We start from the raw sequence: 19,981 nt of genomic DNA, 5'->3' as shown, positions 1-19,981 counted from the left end.
GAGAGACAAGTATACAAATTTAAATTAAATGTACGTAAACTCATGAATTGTTTTCCCCTTTTTTTTATTGTACTCTACTTCATATAATTTATAAACTATATTGGGTTATTGGATTATTTTGGAGACTATGAAATTACACTATTACAGAATACCGATTTTTTTATTAATATAAAATTCAAATAGAAAATATCTTGAAAGAGGATTGTTTTGGTGAAAAATCAAACTCTAAGAAAACCGGGATGGTTTATCCCGTCCCGTTAATGTTGACCCTAATTAGCGATTTAACTTAAAAAAAATAAAAACATCTTGGACGGGATAGATTATCCCGTCCAGCACTGTAGCATTTTTTTTAAAAAAAAAATTTCCTTCTCTATGATGAAACAAAAAAAAAAAAAATGTTACAGTGCTGGATTTTTTTTTTTTCTTTCTCTTTAGCGAGATTAGCAAAGATACCACTACGCCAGATAAAAATACTATAAAGGAAAAAAAATAGAAAAAAAATGCTCATCCAGGGAATCGAACCCTGGTCAGTACCGTGGGAGGGTACTATGATAGCAATACACCAGATGCACTTTATTGTTAACATTCTAGAAATAATAATTACGAATTTTAGGAATAACGCATGCTTTATTATCAGTTTGAGAGTCTGACTAACATAAGAACCTTTATATTATTTACAAATTCTGTTTTCCATATGGATATTATAACGAATAATAAAAGTATTCTTATCTATAAAAAAGAAGTAAAATCATGCATAAAATTTGCATAAATGAGTTGATGTGTGTTGTGTAAACACACGCGCCTTGGGTTGTTTTGGATCTACCATGCATCTGAATGCCTGCAATTAATATAGTTTTATTTTTATAATGAAATAAAGTAATATTTAATAATTTTAATGTTTCAATTTGACTGTCTCGTTAATAATTCTCATCGATTAAATAACAACAAATAAGTCTTTAGTCCTAAGGTTGACTTTTATATTTTAATTATAACAATTAATTACTATTTAATTCTCAATTTTACGGATGAAAATGATCATAATATCCTTGATTAAATTATACGTCACAATTTTAAATATCATTGTAAACTAGTAATAATTTTTACATCATAACGTTCATTATCTTTCATGTACAAAGAAAAAATCATTTTAATTATTCATACAAATATATTTTTCCTACAAAAATAAAAAAAATACGAAAGCAAAAATTAAAACTAAATAAGTTTAAATAAACATCTCATGTATTATGAATATTTAATAAATTAAGGGCCTACAATTAAAAAAAAAATACTATCTTTTTCCCAATTAATAAACCATTAAACATATATATGTTTGTATAGCGTAAACATTTAAGAATATTTTAGTCATTTCATACTTAAAATAAATTATCTGTCACAAAATAAAAATATTATCACTGCTTGTATAATTCGAGAGTATCTAAAGAAGAGGATAATATTGACAAAATTATAGAAAGGTTAATTATCAACTCTTGACATTAGATAATATATTTTTTTTCACATTCATGATACATGAAAGCTGCATGAAAGATCCATTTCAATTGTTTTTCATTGGCCCAAAAACACCTCCCTCGAGTGATACTCTAAGCTAATTCAAAATTTGAGGTTCTATTAGTAAATGATAGATATCAAGTCACCTAACTATTTAATATTCACAATAAAATTTTCTGTTTGAATTTTGAATATATATGCAACCTTCCACACATACAACATTATCTTTGTCACTAGATCAAAGATTGATCCTCAAATATTGAAGTTATATCTCAACCGTCCGATTAGAATCTGAACTTGTTTGTTATGTACTTACAGGGTGTATTTTTAATATTCATGTCAGAACAAATCGAACGATCAGGATCAAAACTCACAATTTTGATATACCTTAGGTGATATAAATACCCCTCAACCCCCCCCCCCCCCCCCCCCCCCCCCCCCCCACACACACACACACAAAAAGAAAATCCATCCCAGACTTTAGAAGATGATTAAATAAAATTAACCGAATAAATTAGTGAATTCTTCACATACCGTAAAATAACTTATCTCTTGTGAATAAAATATATACACACAAAGCGCATGCACGTTTTATTATTAAAAACCGTAATATAACTAAAGAAGGTTGAGCTTATCTTATAAGCTAACTTCTCTTTTAGTTGGCATTGTTCCTTTGGAATAAGCTCTAGCTAGTGTTATAAGAACCAATTCTTGTTAATTTAGCAAAAAAAATTTGATGATAGTGTTTCATGGAATCTTATTATGACATATATGTTCTTAACGTTTTTTTAAGCAAGGTTGGGAGTACGTAAGGGTGTTTATTGATATGGTTTATTTGGTTTTCAGCTAAAGTATCAAACTTTGAATTAAATAGTTCGGTTTTTCTGTTTAAATGGTTTGGTTTAGTTAAAATTTTGAATTACTTTGATTTTCAATATTTGGTTTGGCTTAACCAATAAAAAAACCAAAATTTATTTGATATTTATTTGAGTTTCTTTTTTATATATTTGATTCAGTTTAATCTCTAATTTTTGTTCGACTGATATATTTCTTGATACTTATTTTTATGATTATTAATTGTAATTGTATATATTGAATTTTGACCTTTTGAAATTTGACGTCTCTTATTTCGGTTCAATCAAACATACTTGATCAATTTATTTCAGTTCTTTTATTCAGTTAACAAGTTTAATTCACTTGGTTCAGATATATTTTTATAAAATTGAATGAAATTTTCTTTATTTTGATCATTTTAATTCGGTTTTTAATTGAACCGATCATTTGAACACCTCTAATTCGAGAGTCAATACAAACAAGGCAAAGGCTTCTATGGACATAAGGACCTATTTGTAAAATGAACATATTTTTATTTTCAAAGTTCAAACAGTCGATCCGAACCATTCATCTTGTTCTCCATATTAATATGTGCTTGGAGACCAAATTTTACATTTTTCTGAATTTTTTTACTATTTATTAAGATGGGTACAAAATTCATAGCTCAATTGGTGGATTCATTATTAGTTAAGTCAATGATGTATCAAATGAAATTACTTATTCATGATATTTTGTTATGTGAAATGTACAACTCCCTAACATTCTTGGTAGTCTTGATATTTTTCTTATTTTCATAATATGGAGGATGAGGTCTAATAGGCTAGTCTTATCGGGACAATAAGCTGCAGGATGACCCATGGTTTTTGCCTTGAGCTGATGATTGGGACCCAGACAGTGATGGATGACTTGTTCATTCTTTCCTGTGCCCAATTGCAGGATTTATATATTAAACTTGTAATTAATATTCTTGCTCTTATTTTTAATTACTCGCTATAGCTGTGCCCAATTGTGGCTAAAACATTCAAACTTTTATCAAGTTTGGGCACCTTTCTGATTTGTAATACTCAAATTTAATCGTCACAGTTCATCATTTCGGATTACTTAAACTATATTAACTAGGGCCCGAAAAAAAAATTGTAATTTAGGAAGATAGTAATATCAATCTTGACAACTAACATTCATGTAAATTCCTAACAAACCCCAAATAACACAATATTTGCTATTCAAATGTTCCAGCATTTGCGTGAGAGCTTCGCTTCTTTTCTCCTAGATTCTCTAGTGACCACCTATTGTCGTCATAGTCAATTGGTCTACACTAATCGAGTCACACTTGTAGAAGTTTCTATCAGTAGCGAACCCTCCAATGCTTCTGCAAAATAAGGGTTTTTTTTGGGGCCGGTATCTCCAGGTTGTGACATGATAGCATCATGACAACTGATGACATAGATGGCCGATCATCGGGGCATTCTTGCACACACAAAAGACCCACATGAATGCATCTTGATAGCTCTGTTGTATGAACTGTGCTTTGTACTGCTGCATCAAGTAGCTTCAAAATGTTTTCTTCCTCCCAAAATTTCCATGCCTTGTGTGTGAATTATGAGTGAGGTATGTATTAGCAATTATATTTAATCACATCAGTTTTGTTATATAAATTATTAAAAATATACGAGATTAATTCTACATATGCAAGAAGGTTTTGATTTCCCTGGTTCCTCTTGCCACTTATAATCTCAAGGAGTATTACTCCAAAGCTATACACATCAGATTTGATAGAAAATGTTCCCTCTGTGATATACTCAGGAGACATGTATCCACTTCATATATAGGAAATACAAATAGACGAAATTAATAAACAAAACAGTTGAAAATATTCCATATGCAGCATAAAATTGAATGTACATACCGAGTCCCAATCACTGTTTCTGTGCCTATTACTGGCTGTTCTCTTTCAAACAATCTTGCTGTGCCGAAATCTGAAATCTTTGGATTCATCTCTTCATCCAATAAAACATTTGCTGCTTTGAGGTCCCTATGGATTATGTTGAATCTAGAATCGTGATGAAGGTAGAGAAGCCCTCTTGCAATCCCTGTTACTATTTCCAATCTTGTTCGCCAACTCAAGCAGGCACGCTTCTCTGTATCTGTTGCAAGTTCCCATGAATTATAAACAACTTCAATTTTACTGGGTAAGATTTGTAGGTTACAGTTGAAAACTTGAAATCAATAGTTGCATTGGGTATTATAAATTGATAAATGATCAAATATCAGAAACATTTAATCAATAATGTTGTGAAATCAGTAAATATTTGTACAGTACGTACTGAATATGAAGAAATCTAAACTTTTGTTGGTCATGAACTTGTAGATTAATATTCGCTCGTTGTTGTCAATGCAGCATCCATGGAGTTTAACAAGATTCCTATGTTGTAGCTTAGAAATCAGCATAACTTCATTCATGAACTCATTCAATCCTTGTGATGAATTCATGGAGAGCCGTTTCACTGCAATTTCTTGGCCACAAGTGAGCTTGCCGTAACATATAGTAAGTTATCATTTTGATTAATAACTAGTTAACTTTTCAGTATGCTTTAACAGAAATAAACTTTACATCTATCTTTGATTTCGGATGCTTATCTCGCATCGTCATCCAAAATATTTTAATTTGACAGTTTTTTTTTTAATAAAAAAAAATAGGTTGTCAGAAGTCTTCTTTAAGCAGAACATGAGCATGATTCAAATAAAAAGTATACCTTGTAGACAATGCCAAAAGCGCCTTGTCCTACTTCATTTGTTATTGAAAAATCGTCTGTGGCTTGCAAAATTGTCTCCATATCAAAAACTGGGAGGTCTATACCATTCAATGAGTCATTTTGTGCCAGGTACTTTTTTTTTGTTTTATCTGTAGAAAATATGATTTCTATATAAATTATAAAGGTTAGAGATCACAAAGCCGCAGTAAATTTGATTTGCACAATCTATTTACCTTGTTTTAGATATCTTATCTTCTTCCTCTTGAGTAGATATCCAAATAAGCATATTATTAGAAGCACTGATATCACGATGCTTGTTATTGTTCCGATTATTATTGCCAGATTCCTTTTGTTACTTGTTCCTGCATTTATAGAGAAATAATTCATGAAAAGAAGAGAAACAATTCATGAAAAGAAATCTTAGCAATTCTACCTGCTTCATAATTCTATAATGACATCTGGACATTTCTTGTTAAGGTTGTTGCTTTACATATGGACAAATCCTCAAATACTTTTCGTCAATAATTTTTTACTTGCTGATTATAAATTAATAAAGAAATAAAGATATTTGTACCTAATTTAGACTTTGAAACCTTCACATGTAGGATGTCTAGTCCACGAATGACATGCATACTTGATGTCAAACAGTACAGTGTTCATCAAGCATTATATCTGAAGGGGAATAAGCCAAGCATGAACAATTCATCAAGCATCTCCTCCTGCACTCCTCAACACTTACATTAGCTTCTACAGTTGTATTATGGGAATATGGTAGCTTCACCCCTTTTAGCACATAAAACCCATCACTGTTACCAGTACATCCTACTGGGGTTCGTCGTTTGCAACCTCCGGAATATGTTGGAAATTTTGGAAGGATACAATGAAACAAAGAAGAAATTTTCTGCTGAAATTAACTTCTATTGCTTGATTAAATTCGATTACAACATGCTGAATTTATAGCACAACAACAAGACTAAATCTGAAACATCTAAATTTAGTATCCCACTACCTATCCTCCTTACAAGCTGAACCTACTTGACTAATTATAGAACCCACTAACTCTTACATGCTCCATGACTAATTATAGCACTCCAAATATAAAGAGCTGAATTTAGACCAACTCTCAACATAATTCTAAATGTGGCAAGCTAATTTTGGATCAACTTTCAACACTCCCCCTTGATTCAAAATTGGTTTACTCCAAGCTTCAACATCATCTTCTTCCTCAGCAGTCTTGATATTTGCATCCTTATTGGTTTGCAGATTTGAATCAGACGAACTGGGCATCATTTTTGGCCCTACATAGGTGACTGTGCTAATAGGCAGGATTGTCACTTTCTCCTGTTGTGATGGATGACATCCTTCACTCTTGTCAATAACAACTTGCTCTTGGTTTCTTTCACCAACCTCGACAGTTACTTTCTCTTGCTTGATAACAGTATCTTCTGTGATCACCTTTTTCAAAATCTCTCCTGTAATACTTTTCATCTCCAGAAAACCTCTTTCATTTCCAAAGGAACCAGACACTTGACTTGGCATATCATCTCCTCTTTCCATGATTACCTCTGCTTGGGTTAACAGGTCTGGAGTCAATCCACTGCCATCCGGTGCTGAAATTCTTACTTCTCTCTTCTTATCAATATTCCTTCCTTTTGCAAACTTTTGAATAAGCTGATCTTGAGCAGGATCGGTAGTACTTGGCACCATAACTGAGGTGGAATGACCTAACTCCAAGCTCTTGCCCGCTATGAACTTGCCCAAGTATTCCAACGCTCCAATCACCAGCACCTTGCTCTTCGGTTCTAACGATGCCATCATTATCTCTTGTGTGCACTGCTACTGTGCCCTTGTTGCTTGCATCAATCTTGCTCTTGGTGTATGCCATGAAGAGTGCCGGTTGCTCATTTTCTTTTACAGCATAGCTTTCTTGATTCTCCTCCCTTTGCTTCTTGTAGCATTCGGATTGGTAGTGCCCAAACTTATTGCAGTAGTAGCATTGGATGTTCTTCTTGGCTTCATGGCACTCAGATTGATAATGCCCAAACTTGTTGCAATAATAGCACTGAATGTCCTTCTTGGATTCATCATATGATTGATTATTTTCGGCAGTGTTGCTTCTGTCTCTTCCTCTTCCTCTTCCCCTGCAGAAATTGCCTCTGCCTCTGCTTCTTGACGTCTTCCCCTGCATGTAGAACGCCTTGTCATCGCCTTTGTCTTCTGCCTTTGACATCCTTGCTTCATGAGTCTGCAATGATCCCATGAGTTCATCGAAGGTGTAGGTTGCTAGATCTTTGGACTCTTCAATTGCTGCAACTACATGATCAAACTTGGGTGTTAGGCTCCTTAACACTTTCGCCACCACCGTCTTCTCTTCCATGGTGTCTCCAAATGCTCGAATTTGGTTGACCACCCCTTGTACTCTTGAGAGGAAAATCTGCACGGATTCCTCCTTGTTCATCTGCAATGTTTCGAAGTCCCTGCGTAGGCCTTGAAGCTTTATTGCCATGACTCGAGTACTCCCTTGAAATGCTGTTTTCAGGGTTGTCCACGCCTCCTTTGCGTTGGTGGCTACTGCAATTTTCGAGAAGATAGTGTCATGCACTGCTTGTTGGATGAAGAATAGTGCCCTTGCATCTCTTTTCTGATTTTCTTGCGGATTAGGATCTGGATTTGGAACTCCATTTGCTATCAAGTCCCATAGACCATGTGACTTGAACAAGGTCGACATCTTGATACCCCAAAACTCATAATTCTCGCCTTTGAAGAAAGGAATTGCTGGTTGCGTCACATTCACCAAGCTGCTGCTGTTTTCTGCCATTGAAAAAGCCCCAATTCTTCAAGGTTGCACAACAAACAACTCTACCATCAATTGCAACTTGACTTTGCCTTCAATTGCTTGCCCACCGAACCATCGGCTCTGATACCATTTTGTTGGAAATTTTGGAAGGATACAATGAAACAAAGAAGAAATTTGCTGCTGAAAATAACTTCTATTGCTTGATTAAATTCGATTACAACATGCTGAATTTATACCACAACAACAAGACTAAATCTGAAACATCTAAATTTAGTACCCCACTACCTATCCTCCTTACAAGCTGAACCTACTTGACTAATTATAGAACCCACTAACTCTTACATGCTCCATGACTAGTTATAGCACTCCAAATATAAAGAGATGAATTTAGACCAACTCTCAACATAATTCTAAATGTGGAAAGCTAATTTTGGATCAACTTTCAACAGAATAATCTCTCATGTTCCACTCGGTTTGTGTCACTACCTCAAATCCTCTGAGACAACTACAAGTGTTGATAGTATCAGGCTGACATATACTAAAAGCACCCCATTTCCCAAAATAATCACATTCATCTTTTGGTCCAGACCAGAACTCATTCCATATCCGTTGATCTGGGTCCCAAACCAACAGCTGTATTATACCAATATCATTCAGGAATAATCGTGCTAAAATCAGGGTTGATTTAGCCTCAAATCCATATGACACCTCATCTTTACCCCGCACAAATAAGAAAGTAAACATATCACTATAACTTAACAGGGTTGATTTAGCCCACTAAAATATTTCCCGTTCCACATTCCAGTTCTGAACCTAATTTGATCACGGTCCCATAAGACCATCTCTGCACCTTCAATGTCCATCTTAAATGTGTAGTTCCCTTTTGATGGATTGTTGCTGCTTTTCCATGAAGAAAGCATTGTTTCAAATCCAGTTGTCAAGCTCTTGCCAAGTTTCATCCCAGCAATCAATGAGTTTGTTGAATGATCAAAGCTTTGCCATATGATAGTATTACTTATTAGATCTTTCAGTACAAGATTGCCTAAATCATTGTTTCAGGCCCCACGGCCTGTTTAAGCTCAAACAAAACCCAGCTTAACTTAGCAGGCTGCTGCACTATGTAACCAGGACCAGACCGACAATCCTATAATTTGAGGATGAAGCAAATTTTGTTATGCAGTCCTCCAATTTCATTTTTCAATTTAAAAGTACCTTTTACTAATCAGACAGTTCAAATTAATAGATAGAGAATGTACCTATAGTTTTACATTTTATAATTTAAATTTATTTTAAATTAAATTATTTCTTGAATTTTACTGTAATTTTAAAATTATTTGATCAAACTATAGATAAAATAAATTGTTATTTTTATCAAACTGTTACATTAGTGACCAATAAGCTGCATAGAACTCTATCATGTACCCTAAGAAGATAAAACTCAAGTAAAACATGAAAATATCTCTGTCAAATGAATCCTTCAATTTTAAATTTCTCGGTACATTGTTATGTCTAATTAATTTTTTTCTCGACTCAAGTAAATATGAAACAATAAATGTAAGTGAGCCGTATTTCTTAATAAATTTAAGATTTATTTTGCCATTAACAATTGTCAACATTTTTTTCCCTAAATGTTAATATATTACAACACTTTCATGTTTAGTTATTTATAATAACTTATTTGTTTTCCTCTCATGCTGTAACTTTGTTTGCAGGAATTAATTAGGGATTTCTGTGAATGTTAATAATGTTATGTTTGAAGAAAGGTCCAAATAATAATGTTACAGTGCAATGCAGAATAGATTGAATGATATACAAAATAATGAAATAGAGACGAACAAATATGAAATATATATGAAATAAAGTATATATAATGAGATAAGAATCTACAACTTCGTGACTCAGTGTTTGGTCTTTAATCTGTACACGGACAAAACATGATGATAATAAACTAACAATTAAAATAAACATTAGTTTGGATTGATCCAGGGAAGGGTTCTTGGTTAGGTTAATCTGGTATCATCTCATTTTCACTGACCATTTAGGAGCATCATTTAAGAATATTACAATTGGCACCTACTGGTCAATAGCTTCATTTGACTTGGAAGCTTGTAAGACACTGCAAATAATATTAATAATTTCATTTTTTAAATACCTTATTAGCATGCCATTTTGATAAAGTTGAGTCCTTGTTCTGCAACAATATATTTACAACAAGAAAGTTGTATAGCTTGTTCTAAGATTTCCAAAGAACTTTGAAGGACATCAATTGAATCTCCTATGAAGAAGTTTTGGTCAAAATACTGAAGTGTGTCACTTAGTGACGATTTTGTCACTCAGTGGTGGTTCTCGACATTGGAACCCATGTCATTACTGTCACACCCCGCAGCCTTAGGATGTGACAGGGCCTTGCCGTAAACATACAGTTTCCTGTATGCTTACAAGGCAAGTACAATATAATTGATAACCAATCTCAAACAAACAAAACTGACACAAATTCACATAACGGTTCAAATCAAAATATCAGATAGGCCATAGTATACAAAACAGTATCTCATATGGATACAGTCAGAGGACATGACATAGAGAATATATCACAACCAAAAAAATATATGTACATCTCTAGTCAAATACCAAACAAAACTCAGGTAGAGGTGGCATATACCAACGGCCTAGATCCGACGTGCCTCTCCACTATCAGCTGCACCAGAACCTGAAAAAGTAACCCAAAAGTGGGGTGAGAATAAATTCTCAGTGCGAAATTTGCCACAACGAGTCGCTGGACTTGCAATCTAGTTCCATTTCCAAAAAAAAACCACAACTAAAGCATATCACAATTTTATACCAGTATATAAGAAAAATGCATATACCTGACAACAGATCATCAAATGAAATCAATAATACGGAATTGCCAAATTGAAATTCAAACCAACGCAATATTAGGGCTTAACTCATCTTATTAAAACTGGTAGCACTTACAGGTGTTCAACCAAGCTGGACCCTTTATCAAACCCCCATCTGTAGGGTTACTGACACCTACAGATGTTCCACCGAGCTGGACCCTTTATCTGACACTCATCTGTAATGCTTTGGCTTAACCATTTCCTAAATTCTGGTTTCAAGTCATATTAAGAAAATTCATTCAACCTCATTCAGAATATCGTAATATCAACTGACCGTCCAAACGCATTATCACGCCGGATAACGCCCCAGAGTCACAGAGACGTTACACAATAGTCATCCATAATCACAACCATAATAAAGTCACTCGCCCCTCACCCCAACCGGTACTGGGGACTGTAGAGGGCCAGGTAGGCTAAAGCTTTAGGATCCTGCGATCAAAGTCGGCTAGCAGACTTTGCAAATTCCACGTTCACCAACCAGTGGTGACACATTCATAATCACATTCCAATTTATGATGACTTTCAATTTAAGATTAGATCATAATAGATCGACACAATCTGAAAACCATACCAGCATGCAAGTTCATTAGATCACAGCAATTCGAGTTTAAATAGATTGGGCTATGCAAATGCAATGCACAATTCAATTAATGCAACAATAAGTATTCAACATGACAACCGAATAACAGTTTAATTCTGAAAATGAAATATCAGACAAGTCCAGAAACCCCGCACCTTATGTCTCAGACGTCTCGAGAGATTCCGTAACTTGTTGCTCTACCGGTTCTATTTAAGATATACACATAAATATAATTTAAATATATACGGTAGCTATACGATTAAAGCTAATACAATTAGGGTTCGATTTCCATTTTATTTGCCTTAATTATACAGCAAGAATCGTTTCTGGGTATCCTATTGCGGCCCGCAATGAAACCTGTTTTGGCCCGCAACCAACCAGTCCGAAATTCTGGTCTGTCTGTTCTCTGTCTTATATCTTGCGGCCCGTAATAATTCCTCTTGCAGCCCGCAATACCATACTCAGATTCAGATATTTTCTGCCTTATCTCTTGCGGCCCGTAATACTTTCTCTTGCGGCCCGCAATACCATACTCAGATTCAGATTTTGCTCAAGTTTGTATAATACTAACCTTTTGATTCGAAACCATTCGTTTCCCGCATAACCGAACATGTATTCTTATTTCCTATACCGTTATAATAACATTTACTACCCTTTTTTTTATTATAGAAATCTAAATTAGGTCAACTAACCCTAATTCGATCGATATTCAATTGGTATTCGGTTTAATCAACAGATCTCGTTTTCTTATATGTGTCAAGTTTATACTGTTAACTAATCAACAGATCGACAAAATTCACAACTTCTCGAATTCATTACAAAACCCTAATTCCAGAATTTCAAGGTTTTAATCCATTAAACAAGAATCGATAAATTCCACGAGTTATGATTTACTCCATTAAACCCTAATTTCAATTATCAAACCCTAATTCGAGTTTCAAATGAAAATTCGACAAATCGAGAAAATTAGGGTTTCAAGAAGAATTAAGAGAGTTAGAGATATACCAAATTGAGAGTTTGAAAGGATCGATAACTTGGTTCTGATCTCGAATCTCCGGACAGTTCGATCGATCTCGCGGCAATTACGTTCTACCTTTCCCTCTTTCTTTTCTTTTCCTTGCGCACACACAACCACACTCATGCCCTCCCTGAAATAAAATGGTTTCGGAAGAGAAGGGAAGGGTTTTTGTTAAGTTTTGGTTCTTTTGCAATTAAGCCCCTCCAATTTGCTAATATTACATAGTTGATGAATTTTGCATAGAAACCCTCTTATATATTTTTATTAGTTAAATTTTTATTATAACGTAACAATTACTGAAGCTTTCAGTGGTGGTTTTGGACAATTTAACAACTACTGCCAGAACCTGTCCATCTTTTGACTCAAAGGCAGAGCCAGACTTTCTAATAATGGGGATTAAACACATATGGATCAATCATATAAAAACTTTCGAACTATGATGATCAATTATACACAAATTTTATGCGAAAAATAGGGTCCATTTTACCGTGACATGACATTTTACGCTAACTTATATAGAAAATTAAACGTAAATAAAAAATAGGAAAATTAAATGGGGTCAATATAATTGATTCCCATTGGATGTTCTTATATTCTCCTCTGCTTTGACTCATCTTGGGCGGTGTCAAAATCAAGTGATCTAGAAATTTTATATCATGTGAAACTACCTATCTATAAAAAAAAAAGAGTAAAAAAATAGTAAAATTTGTAAAATTTGATTTACAAGCACATTTTTTTTATGTAGAGTTCTTGTTTGAATTTTGAAAAAAACAAATATTAATTAAAGTACCAACCAATCCGCACTAAACGCATAACACCAAATATAATCTCACACTTAATTAAAATTAAAGTCTTCATTATGGGTTGTATCTTCTGTTTAGTGCATTAAGACCGCCGGGTAACATGCATTGAGACCTCGAAATCAGTATTTAATTTGATACGGCTTAGGAGAAAGTAACATGCGCATACCTTGGAAATTGTATAGGTATATGGTTGTATTGGTTTTCTGCCGGACATTATTTGATTAATTAGAGTTAATGGAAATTTGTCTCTGTGGTGTGTTGGTGTGTGGACAATCAATTCATTAAATGTTTTTGGTACCACCAATCATGCCTTAATTTTGTTACTAGACTCTTTCTTTTCAATATTGGATTATACCACGGGATATAAGTTGGTCAGATATATGCACAATAACAAAAGATATTTTTGAGAAATCAACACTACTACATAAGACCAACACGATAGAAGAAACAAGAATATATCTTTTGGGAGAATTTCATATATACCACTCAAAAACTGTGAAATTACGTATATACCATCGAAATTTCTATAATTACATATTTACCATCTAAAAATCTAATAACTCACATATTTACCCAATTAATAGAAATGAGATTAGTTTAGTTTAAGATTATATGAAATATAATTAATAAGTTATTTAGTCTATTCTCCTTATCTACCCCTTTCTATTTTGCGCACAGATTTATCTCCCGTCTTTTTTTATGTAACTTCCCATTTTCACTTAAACTCTCTCCTCATCTCGTCTCTTCTGCTTAAACTCAGAGAAAAGGGGCAGCAAACTCGAATTTAAGAATTCTAACTCCAGCTTGATTGTCTAAAAACAAGGCTAACTTTTCCAACAAAATAACTCATACTGAATTCGACGTTGATATCACAATCAGTTATCAAAGTAGTAACTGAGTTCGAGAATCTGTGTTTTGTTACTGGCTCAGTTTGGAATATCTGTTTTTAATCTTTTATATTAGGTATAAAGAAGAACGGATCTAAAGAATGAAAGAGATGGTGCTAAGTTAATCCTTGATTAATTATAGTTTTAAGAAAATTAAACATAATTAATCTGAGTTTTTAGTATATTTGATATATACTAAAGTTATATTGGATAAATATGTGAGTTATTGGATTTTTAGATGGTAAATATGTAATTTCACAGTTTTTTTAGGGATATATATGAAATTCAGCCTATATTTTTAACCGTTTCAAATCAATAGTACTTTGTCCTATCTGTAAAAAAACATTAAATTTTACAATTTAACTATTTTACTATCATAATAAACAAATGTAGAAGATATGAAAATTAATATTCATGAAAAAAATAAGAAGACATACACATCTTCCTTTCGAACTAGTGCAAATGCTTCCTCTACTGTTGGAAAAGGTTGTACCTGGAGCACCCTTGCCCGAACATGGTCCAAACGATTGTCTAAACCATCTAGAAAAACTAAAACCCGATCTTCTTGCACTAATTTTTTATATTTTTCAATATCACCCGAGTGTTCCATAGGATTTGGTCTACGGATATCTAATTCTTTCCACAACCCTTGCAACTGAGTATAATAACTCTCAATCGACCCGCCCATTTGTTTTATTTGGTTAATCTTTCTTTTCAGATCAAGAATTTGGGACAAGTCATTACCATCAAAATAGGTTGTACACACGGCATCCCACACCTCTTTGGTGGTAGAGTACGAAAGAAAGTTATCTATTAGTGACGAGTCCATTGAATTGATCAGGAAATCTTTGACAATAGAATCATCTACTAACCATCTTCTATAGTTCTCATTTGTCGGAGGGGGTTGAGGATTTGTCTCATCAATATAACTGATTTTGTCTCTCCCGGCAAGTTTCATCTTCAACATCTGTGACCATAGATAAAAATTATTGCCATGAAGTTTAATCGTCATTGCGGAAGCGAACCCATCATGACTTGCATTATTAGGTTTCTGCTGAAGGAGAATTTGAGATAGAGCATTAGTTAAGTTTTCCAATAGAAAGTTGTTATCCCGTTTATCATTTTTATCATCAACTGATTTCTCAGCCATAGCAGCGAAAATAAAAAAAAATCAAGGAAAAGAAGAAGAGATCTGACTGCATAGGGAATTGATTTAAGCTACTTCCACAGAACCACAGACAAGGCTCTGATACCATGTCAAATTATCAGGAAGTATAAACACAGCACTCCCAAGAAACTCCCTTCCCTCTCATATTTTATTTCATTCAAGAGAAAAATTACAGAATTATAATTTTCGGATACATCTATTGAGATGGGCAGCAGCCTCTCATATAGCCTTTCTAGTTATCTCCTTCCTTAATCAAGGATTGTCTCAATATTAATTGTAAAGATATTACATTTATTGGAAACTAAATATTCTGCATTGAAAACTAAATCTTCTGCTGCCTTTTTCGGTTGATTCCCTTCTGATCTTCTATGATCTTCTTTGGCTCATGCTAACATCAACTAGTATCAGTGTGTGAGAGGGTTACATAAATTCAATACTAATTTTACATAATAACACAAAGGTAATTAATTAACAAGGAAACAAATAGCTATGCATCGGTATAGCAAGAATTTGAGCTCAGTACCAAGAAATATTACAGCTTCTTCTCTTGCTTGTCCCAAATTGGAGATTTCAGGTTTCCCAAATATGCCATGCTTTACCTTCAAGCTGGTTAAAAACAACTTCGCTGTAAACTAAAAACGCACCAAATTGACCGATTGTCTAGCAATATAAATATTTGAGAAAGATTAAGAGCAGAAACTAATAGATACCTAATCTCTTAAAGTGCTGGACTAGTGGGCAACGACAATTGGTGCATGATTTCTATAATCTGCTTAGATCTAACATTGAAATACCTAAGACAATCGCAAAATGACAATTAATTCAAATCACCCAGGTAACATAAATAATGACCATACCGTCAGCCACACGATCAACTATTCTCCTGGCCAGGGCCTCCTGAGTTGTCAATTTTTCCGATCTTAACAATATATCCCACCTCGTTTGCGAACCAGGGATCTTCTCATTGAACAACACCTCAAAATACTTGACAAACTTGAGTTAAGCGTCAAGCTGTGTGGTCCGTGATAGCACAGATTGTCGGCATAGGGAGAGAGAGGAGATGGGAGATGGGAGATGGGAGATGAGGTTGTGGAGGTCTGACAAGCGGTGGCGTTAACTGGGAGGGGTGGAGCAGATCCAGGCGAGATCGAAGCTATTGGCGAAGAAACTTGCCTTGGGTGCAAGAAAAGAAAGCGGAGTTGAGAAGAGAGGAGAGGGGAGAGAGCAAAGCGGAGGGAGCAGATAGATCGGGAGGAGAGATCAGAATTTTCGTTTTTCCAGAGGAAGAAGATCGGGAGTTCATTTTGAACAAAATGGAGAGAAAGATGGATAGGAAAATTTTATTAAAAAGGAAGTCGCTGGAAGCAGTTGGAGTCCGACAGTTAAAATCGGTTAGAAACTAGTTCGGGGATTTTGGGGGGACTGAAGGTCGAGGATGATACCTTTTCTCTTATTCAAAAGATAAACAAACACCTTATTATTGGTCAGTTAATTTTCTTTTTCCCTGTCACTCTGCCCGAGAGAAAGAGCAAGAACAAATTGTTGTGCAAAATGGATGCATCAAAAACATTTAGTTGAAACTTGAAATTAAGTAATAATGTTGGATATGTGTATAATGATAGTTGCAAATCGCAATCCACTTTATAATTTTTCTTTCATTTTGTGACATTACTGGCTGAAACACTTTGTACAAATGAAGTACTGGGCAGAGGAAAGGAGAGGAAATGAAGAACATAATTACATGACATCTCCATTTAAAATGCAAGGGTATCTTAGTCAATTTAATTTTAGAATTAAATTAAATAAAATGTTAAATATAGAAAAGGGATAAAAGAAAGTATCTGAAGTTTTCATGAGGATGTTGTATATTATGGGATTTTCATGGAAAAATTGGTTATTTCAAAAGTTTCAATGGCACACTAGAAATTTTCCCTATGTTAAAATTTATGATTGCTCGATTTGATGTTTCGTATATTCTAAGCCTGATCTCGTTTGAAACATTAGGTGAGCCCACTAATGGAATTGCATTATTGTTGGTCCTTTTGTATGTTTCATTGTCTTTCCCCCTGTTCCAGTACTTTATTTTTTTCATTTAAGACTGATCTTGTATAAAATTAAAGCATCTCCTCTAGAAATAATGAAAATAAAAATGTTCAAACTTAAAAGCATATGAAGAAACAGCCGCTATTTTTATTAATATCCAACATTAAATAAAAATTAATTAAATTGTCCACGATTTTGTGGAAATTATAAAAATGCCTAAACCGTTGAGATTTTCAGTGGTTCACTTTTTTTTTTTTACCAACATAAATCTTGGCGGTCTATGAATAAAATCATCTTTTTAAATTAAACAAACATTTGGCCGAATGTTTTGACCAAAAAAATGATTTAATGCCTAGACTGCCTAGATTTTGGACGGTTCGGACATTTTTAAAAATTTCCGGAAATCATGGGCATTTTTGTTATTTTTTATTTAATATTGGATATTAATAAAAACACTCAGAAGAAACAAAGACGCTGAGGAATGAGTCCATGGGCCATTTAATTATATTGTAGATCAGATAATTATATATTCTTCAACTATGATTATAATTGGTTACGTGTTTTGCAACAGCCAACAGATAATCAATTTAATGTTCGCTGTTTTACACTATCAAGAATTTTCTTTTATTATTCTTTATATTTATATTCTTCTATAAAGCAAACATATATATCTTATCATGAAGCCATATATTACATTTGTGTTTTCCTGGCTACTGCTCAAACTAAATCGGTTACATTAATTAATTTAAAAGTTAAGCTCGGATTGAAGGATATTTGTAGTTTTTTACTTATTAGCAATTATTTAATCTCACTCAAGTGGGTATATAAAAAAAATAGATTAATGTGTAATGAAGTTGTTGTGAGGATTGAACTGGCATTTTGATGTTGTTTCCGTTAATCTCACTCAGGTGTACAAGCACAAATATGCATACTACAAATCTCATGGTTTCATTATCTAATCCTAAACAATGGTTAACCGAAACCAGCTTTGGGTCTAAGGTTCAGTTTAATATTTAATTTACTTTTTATCGGGGATTTATCCTATTAAGATATACAAGTATTAGTCTACAGTATCACAGTTTTGTCAATTTATATGCAATGTGTACAGATGCTCAGAAACAATATTTAAAGGAATAACAACTCGCATAATTGTCAAACGATAGCCTACTAACATATTTCAGAGTTTAATTGGTATTCTAACCCATTTTTCACTAAACTTGGTAATATTAGTAAATGACTTAGACCGATTAATATTTCAAAGTTTGTCACATCCTAACTTGATAATGTTTTAAGTTGGGTACTAGCTTTCTAATCTATTTTTTTTAAGGTCAGTAGCTTACTGACTATTTCATTAAAAGGGGAAAAAGGGTCCTGTACACAATTATATTATATACACAACATACTCGGCAAAATGTGTTGCATATGTATCCATTATGACATATGATCCCGATCTGAAGGTATCACTATTACCAAGAGGACTATTTTAGTGAAAATTTTACTTATGTTGCTTATGTTGCTTACGTATGGCGAATACATATTCAAATAAAATTAAGACTTCTACACAAAAAACAACATTAAAAAGATGCATATAATCAAATACGGTTTTATCCATCCGAATCCACTTGTAATTCTGATTCAAATAAACAGAGTGGATAATTTTCTGGATCCAGTTCCGAATTTTTTTAATTACTAAGAAAAAATACAAATTCGAATAAGAATAATTTTTCCCAATTATAATTCGGATTCGGATAAACGGAGACGATAATTTCCAGAATATGAATCTCCTTTAAATATTAAGAAAAAAAAAATCTGAATTCCAATTTGTTGCTGTGGCAATTAAATGCACGTGCGTGTGCTTGGCAACTTTTCTGGGAAGTATACGTCTTTTTTTTTTTCTTCTTTTCTTTTATGCACTTTTAATTTCATAATAAAATATCTAGTCATGACACGGTATGATATACGAAAGATTTTGTCACGAGTACGGTATGACACGTTGTCACATAAGTTGTGTGTAATTAGGATCAAACATGGTCATGTGATCACGTTGTACCTTGATCACGATGTTTTGTAATCATTCTTCCAAATTTAGTTATGGCACAATACGTTTTTAGACCTCTATCTGCACCAATATTTTAATTGGAAGCTTCTACGAAAGTTTGGGGACAAGAAAATTAACTAACATGAAATGAAAATGACTAATTTTTAATTGAAAGATTTGGTGGAGAGGGAAGTTAATTTTCCACCTTCTACGAAATTGATTGAGACACGTCTTACATCGTAGGATCTCTTTCTTTTTAATTATAATTTATAATTGATATTCCGGTGTAAAAGTAAGAATTTTAATTTGATTTTTAGTGATTTATAAACACTCTAATTGTCGCCCAACACTAGAGAAGAGAAATAGAACCCTCCAGATATAGACTATTAATTAACTATTAAAAGATTTTATCACATAATTATATCTTCCGCCACCATAACAACACCAAATAAATAGAAAATTAAAATTAAAAGGTGACGACTTGACCCGAACCAGTTGCAAAATAGTAAAGAAAAGAGAGAGAGAGAGAGATGCAATTTGGATATTTTTCATTTCAAACAAATTAACACCGGTTATTAAATTAAAACCAGAGCATATATTTTTATGACGCTGTCTTTTTTTTATATATATAAACCGATGAACAATATTAATAAA

The 19,981-nt window shown here is 33.4% G+C and overlaps 1 protein-coding gene across 1 annotated transcript; it reads right to left on the bottom strand.

The window, feature by feature from the left end:
- Positions 1–3,416: 3,416 nt before the first annotated feature.
- On the bottom strand, positions 3,417–6,650 carry LOC144553798 (cysteine-rich receptor-like protein kinase 44). Its single transcript, XM_078301992.1, has 7 exons — positions 6,293–6,650; positions 5,327–5,455; positions 5,094–5,242; positions 4,665–4,869; positions 4,247–4,556; positions 4,025–4,157; positions 3,417–3,925 (listed from the first exon to the last, which is right to left on the bottom strand). The coding sequence occupies exons 1-7, from the start codon at positions 6,648–6,650 to the stop codon at positions 3,686–3,688; spliced, it is 1,524 nt and encodes a 507-aa protein (XP_078158118.1). The 3' UTR covers positions 3,417–3,685.
- Between the last annotated feature and the right edge of the window lie 13,331 nt (positions 6,651–19,981).

This window comes from Carex rostrata, chromosome 5 (assembly GCF_964058835.1).
Source record: "Carex rostrata chromosome 5, lpCarRost1.2, whole genome shotgun sequence".
In the NCBI taxonomy this organism is placed as follows: domain Eukaryota; kingdom Viridiplantae; phylum Streptophyta; class Magnoliopsida; order Poales; family Cyperaceae; genus Carex; species Carex rostrata.
The sequence above is the reverse complement of the archived record's forward strand: the minus strand, read 5'-3'. Positions and strand labels throughout refer to the sequence as shown.

Excerpts from the sequence above, each read along its gene's own strand:
- LOC144553798 (XM_078301992.1), bottom strand. The coding sequence starts at position 6,650 with ATGGAAAGAGGAGATGATATGCCAAGTCAAGTGTCTGGTTCCTTTGGA. Across the intron at positions 5,456-6,292 it reads AGATGATGTTGAAGCTTGGA|GAACAAGTAACAAAAGGAAT; the intron begins GTAAACCAATTT and ends CTATAAATGCAG. Across the intron at positions 3,926-4,024 it reads ATCAAAACCTTCTTGCATAT|GCATGGAAATTTTGGGAGGA; the intron begins GTAGAATTAATC and ends TTCACACACAAG.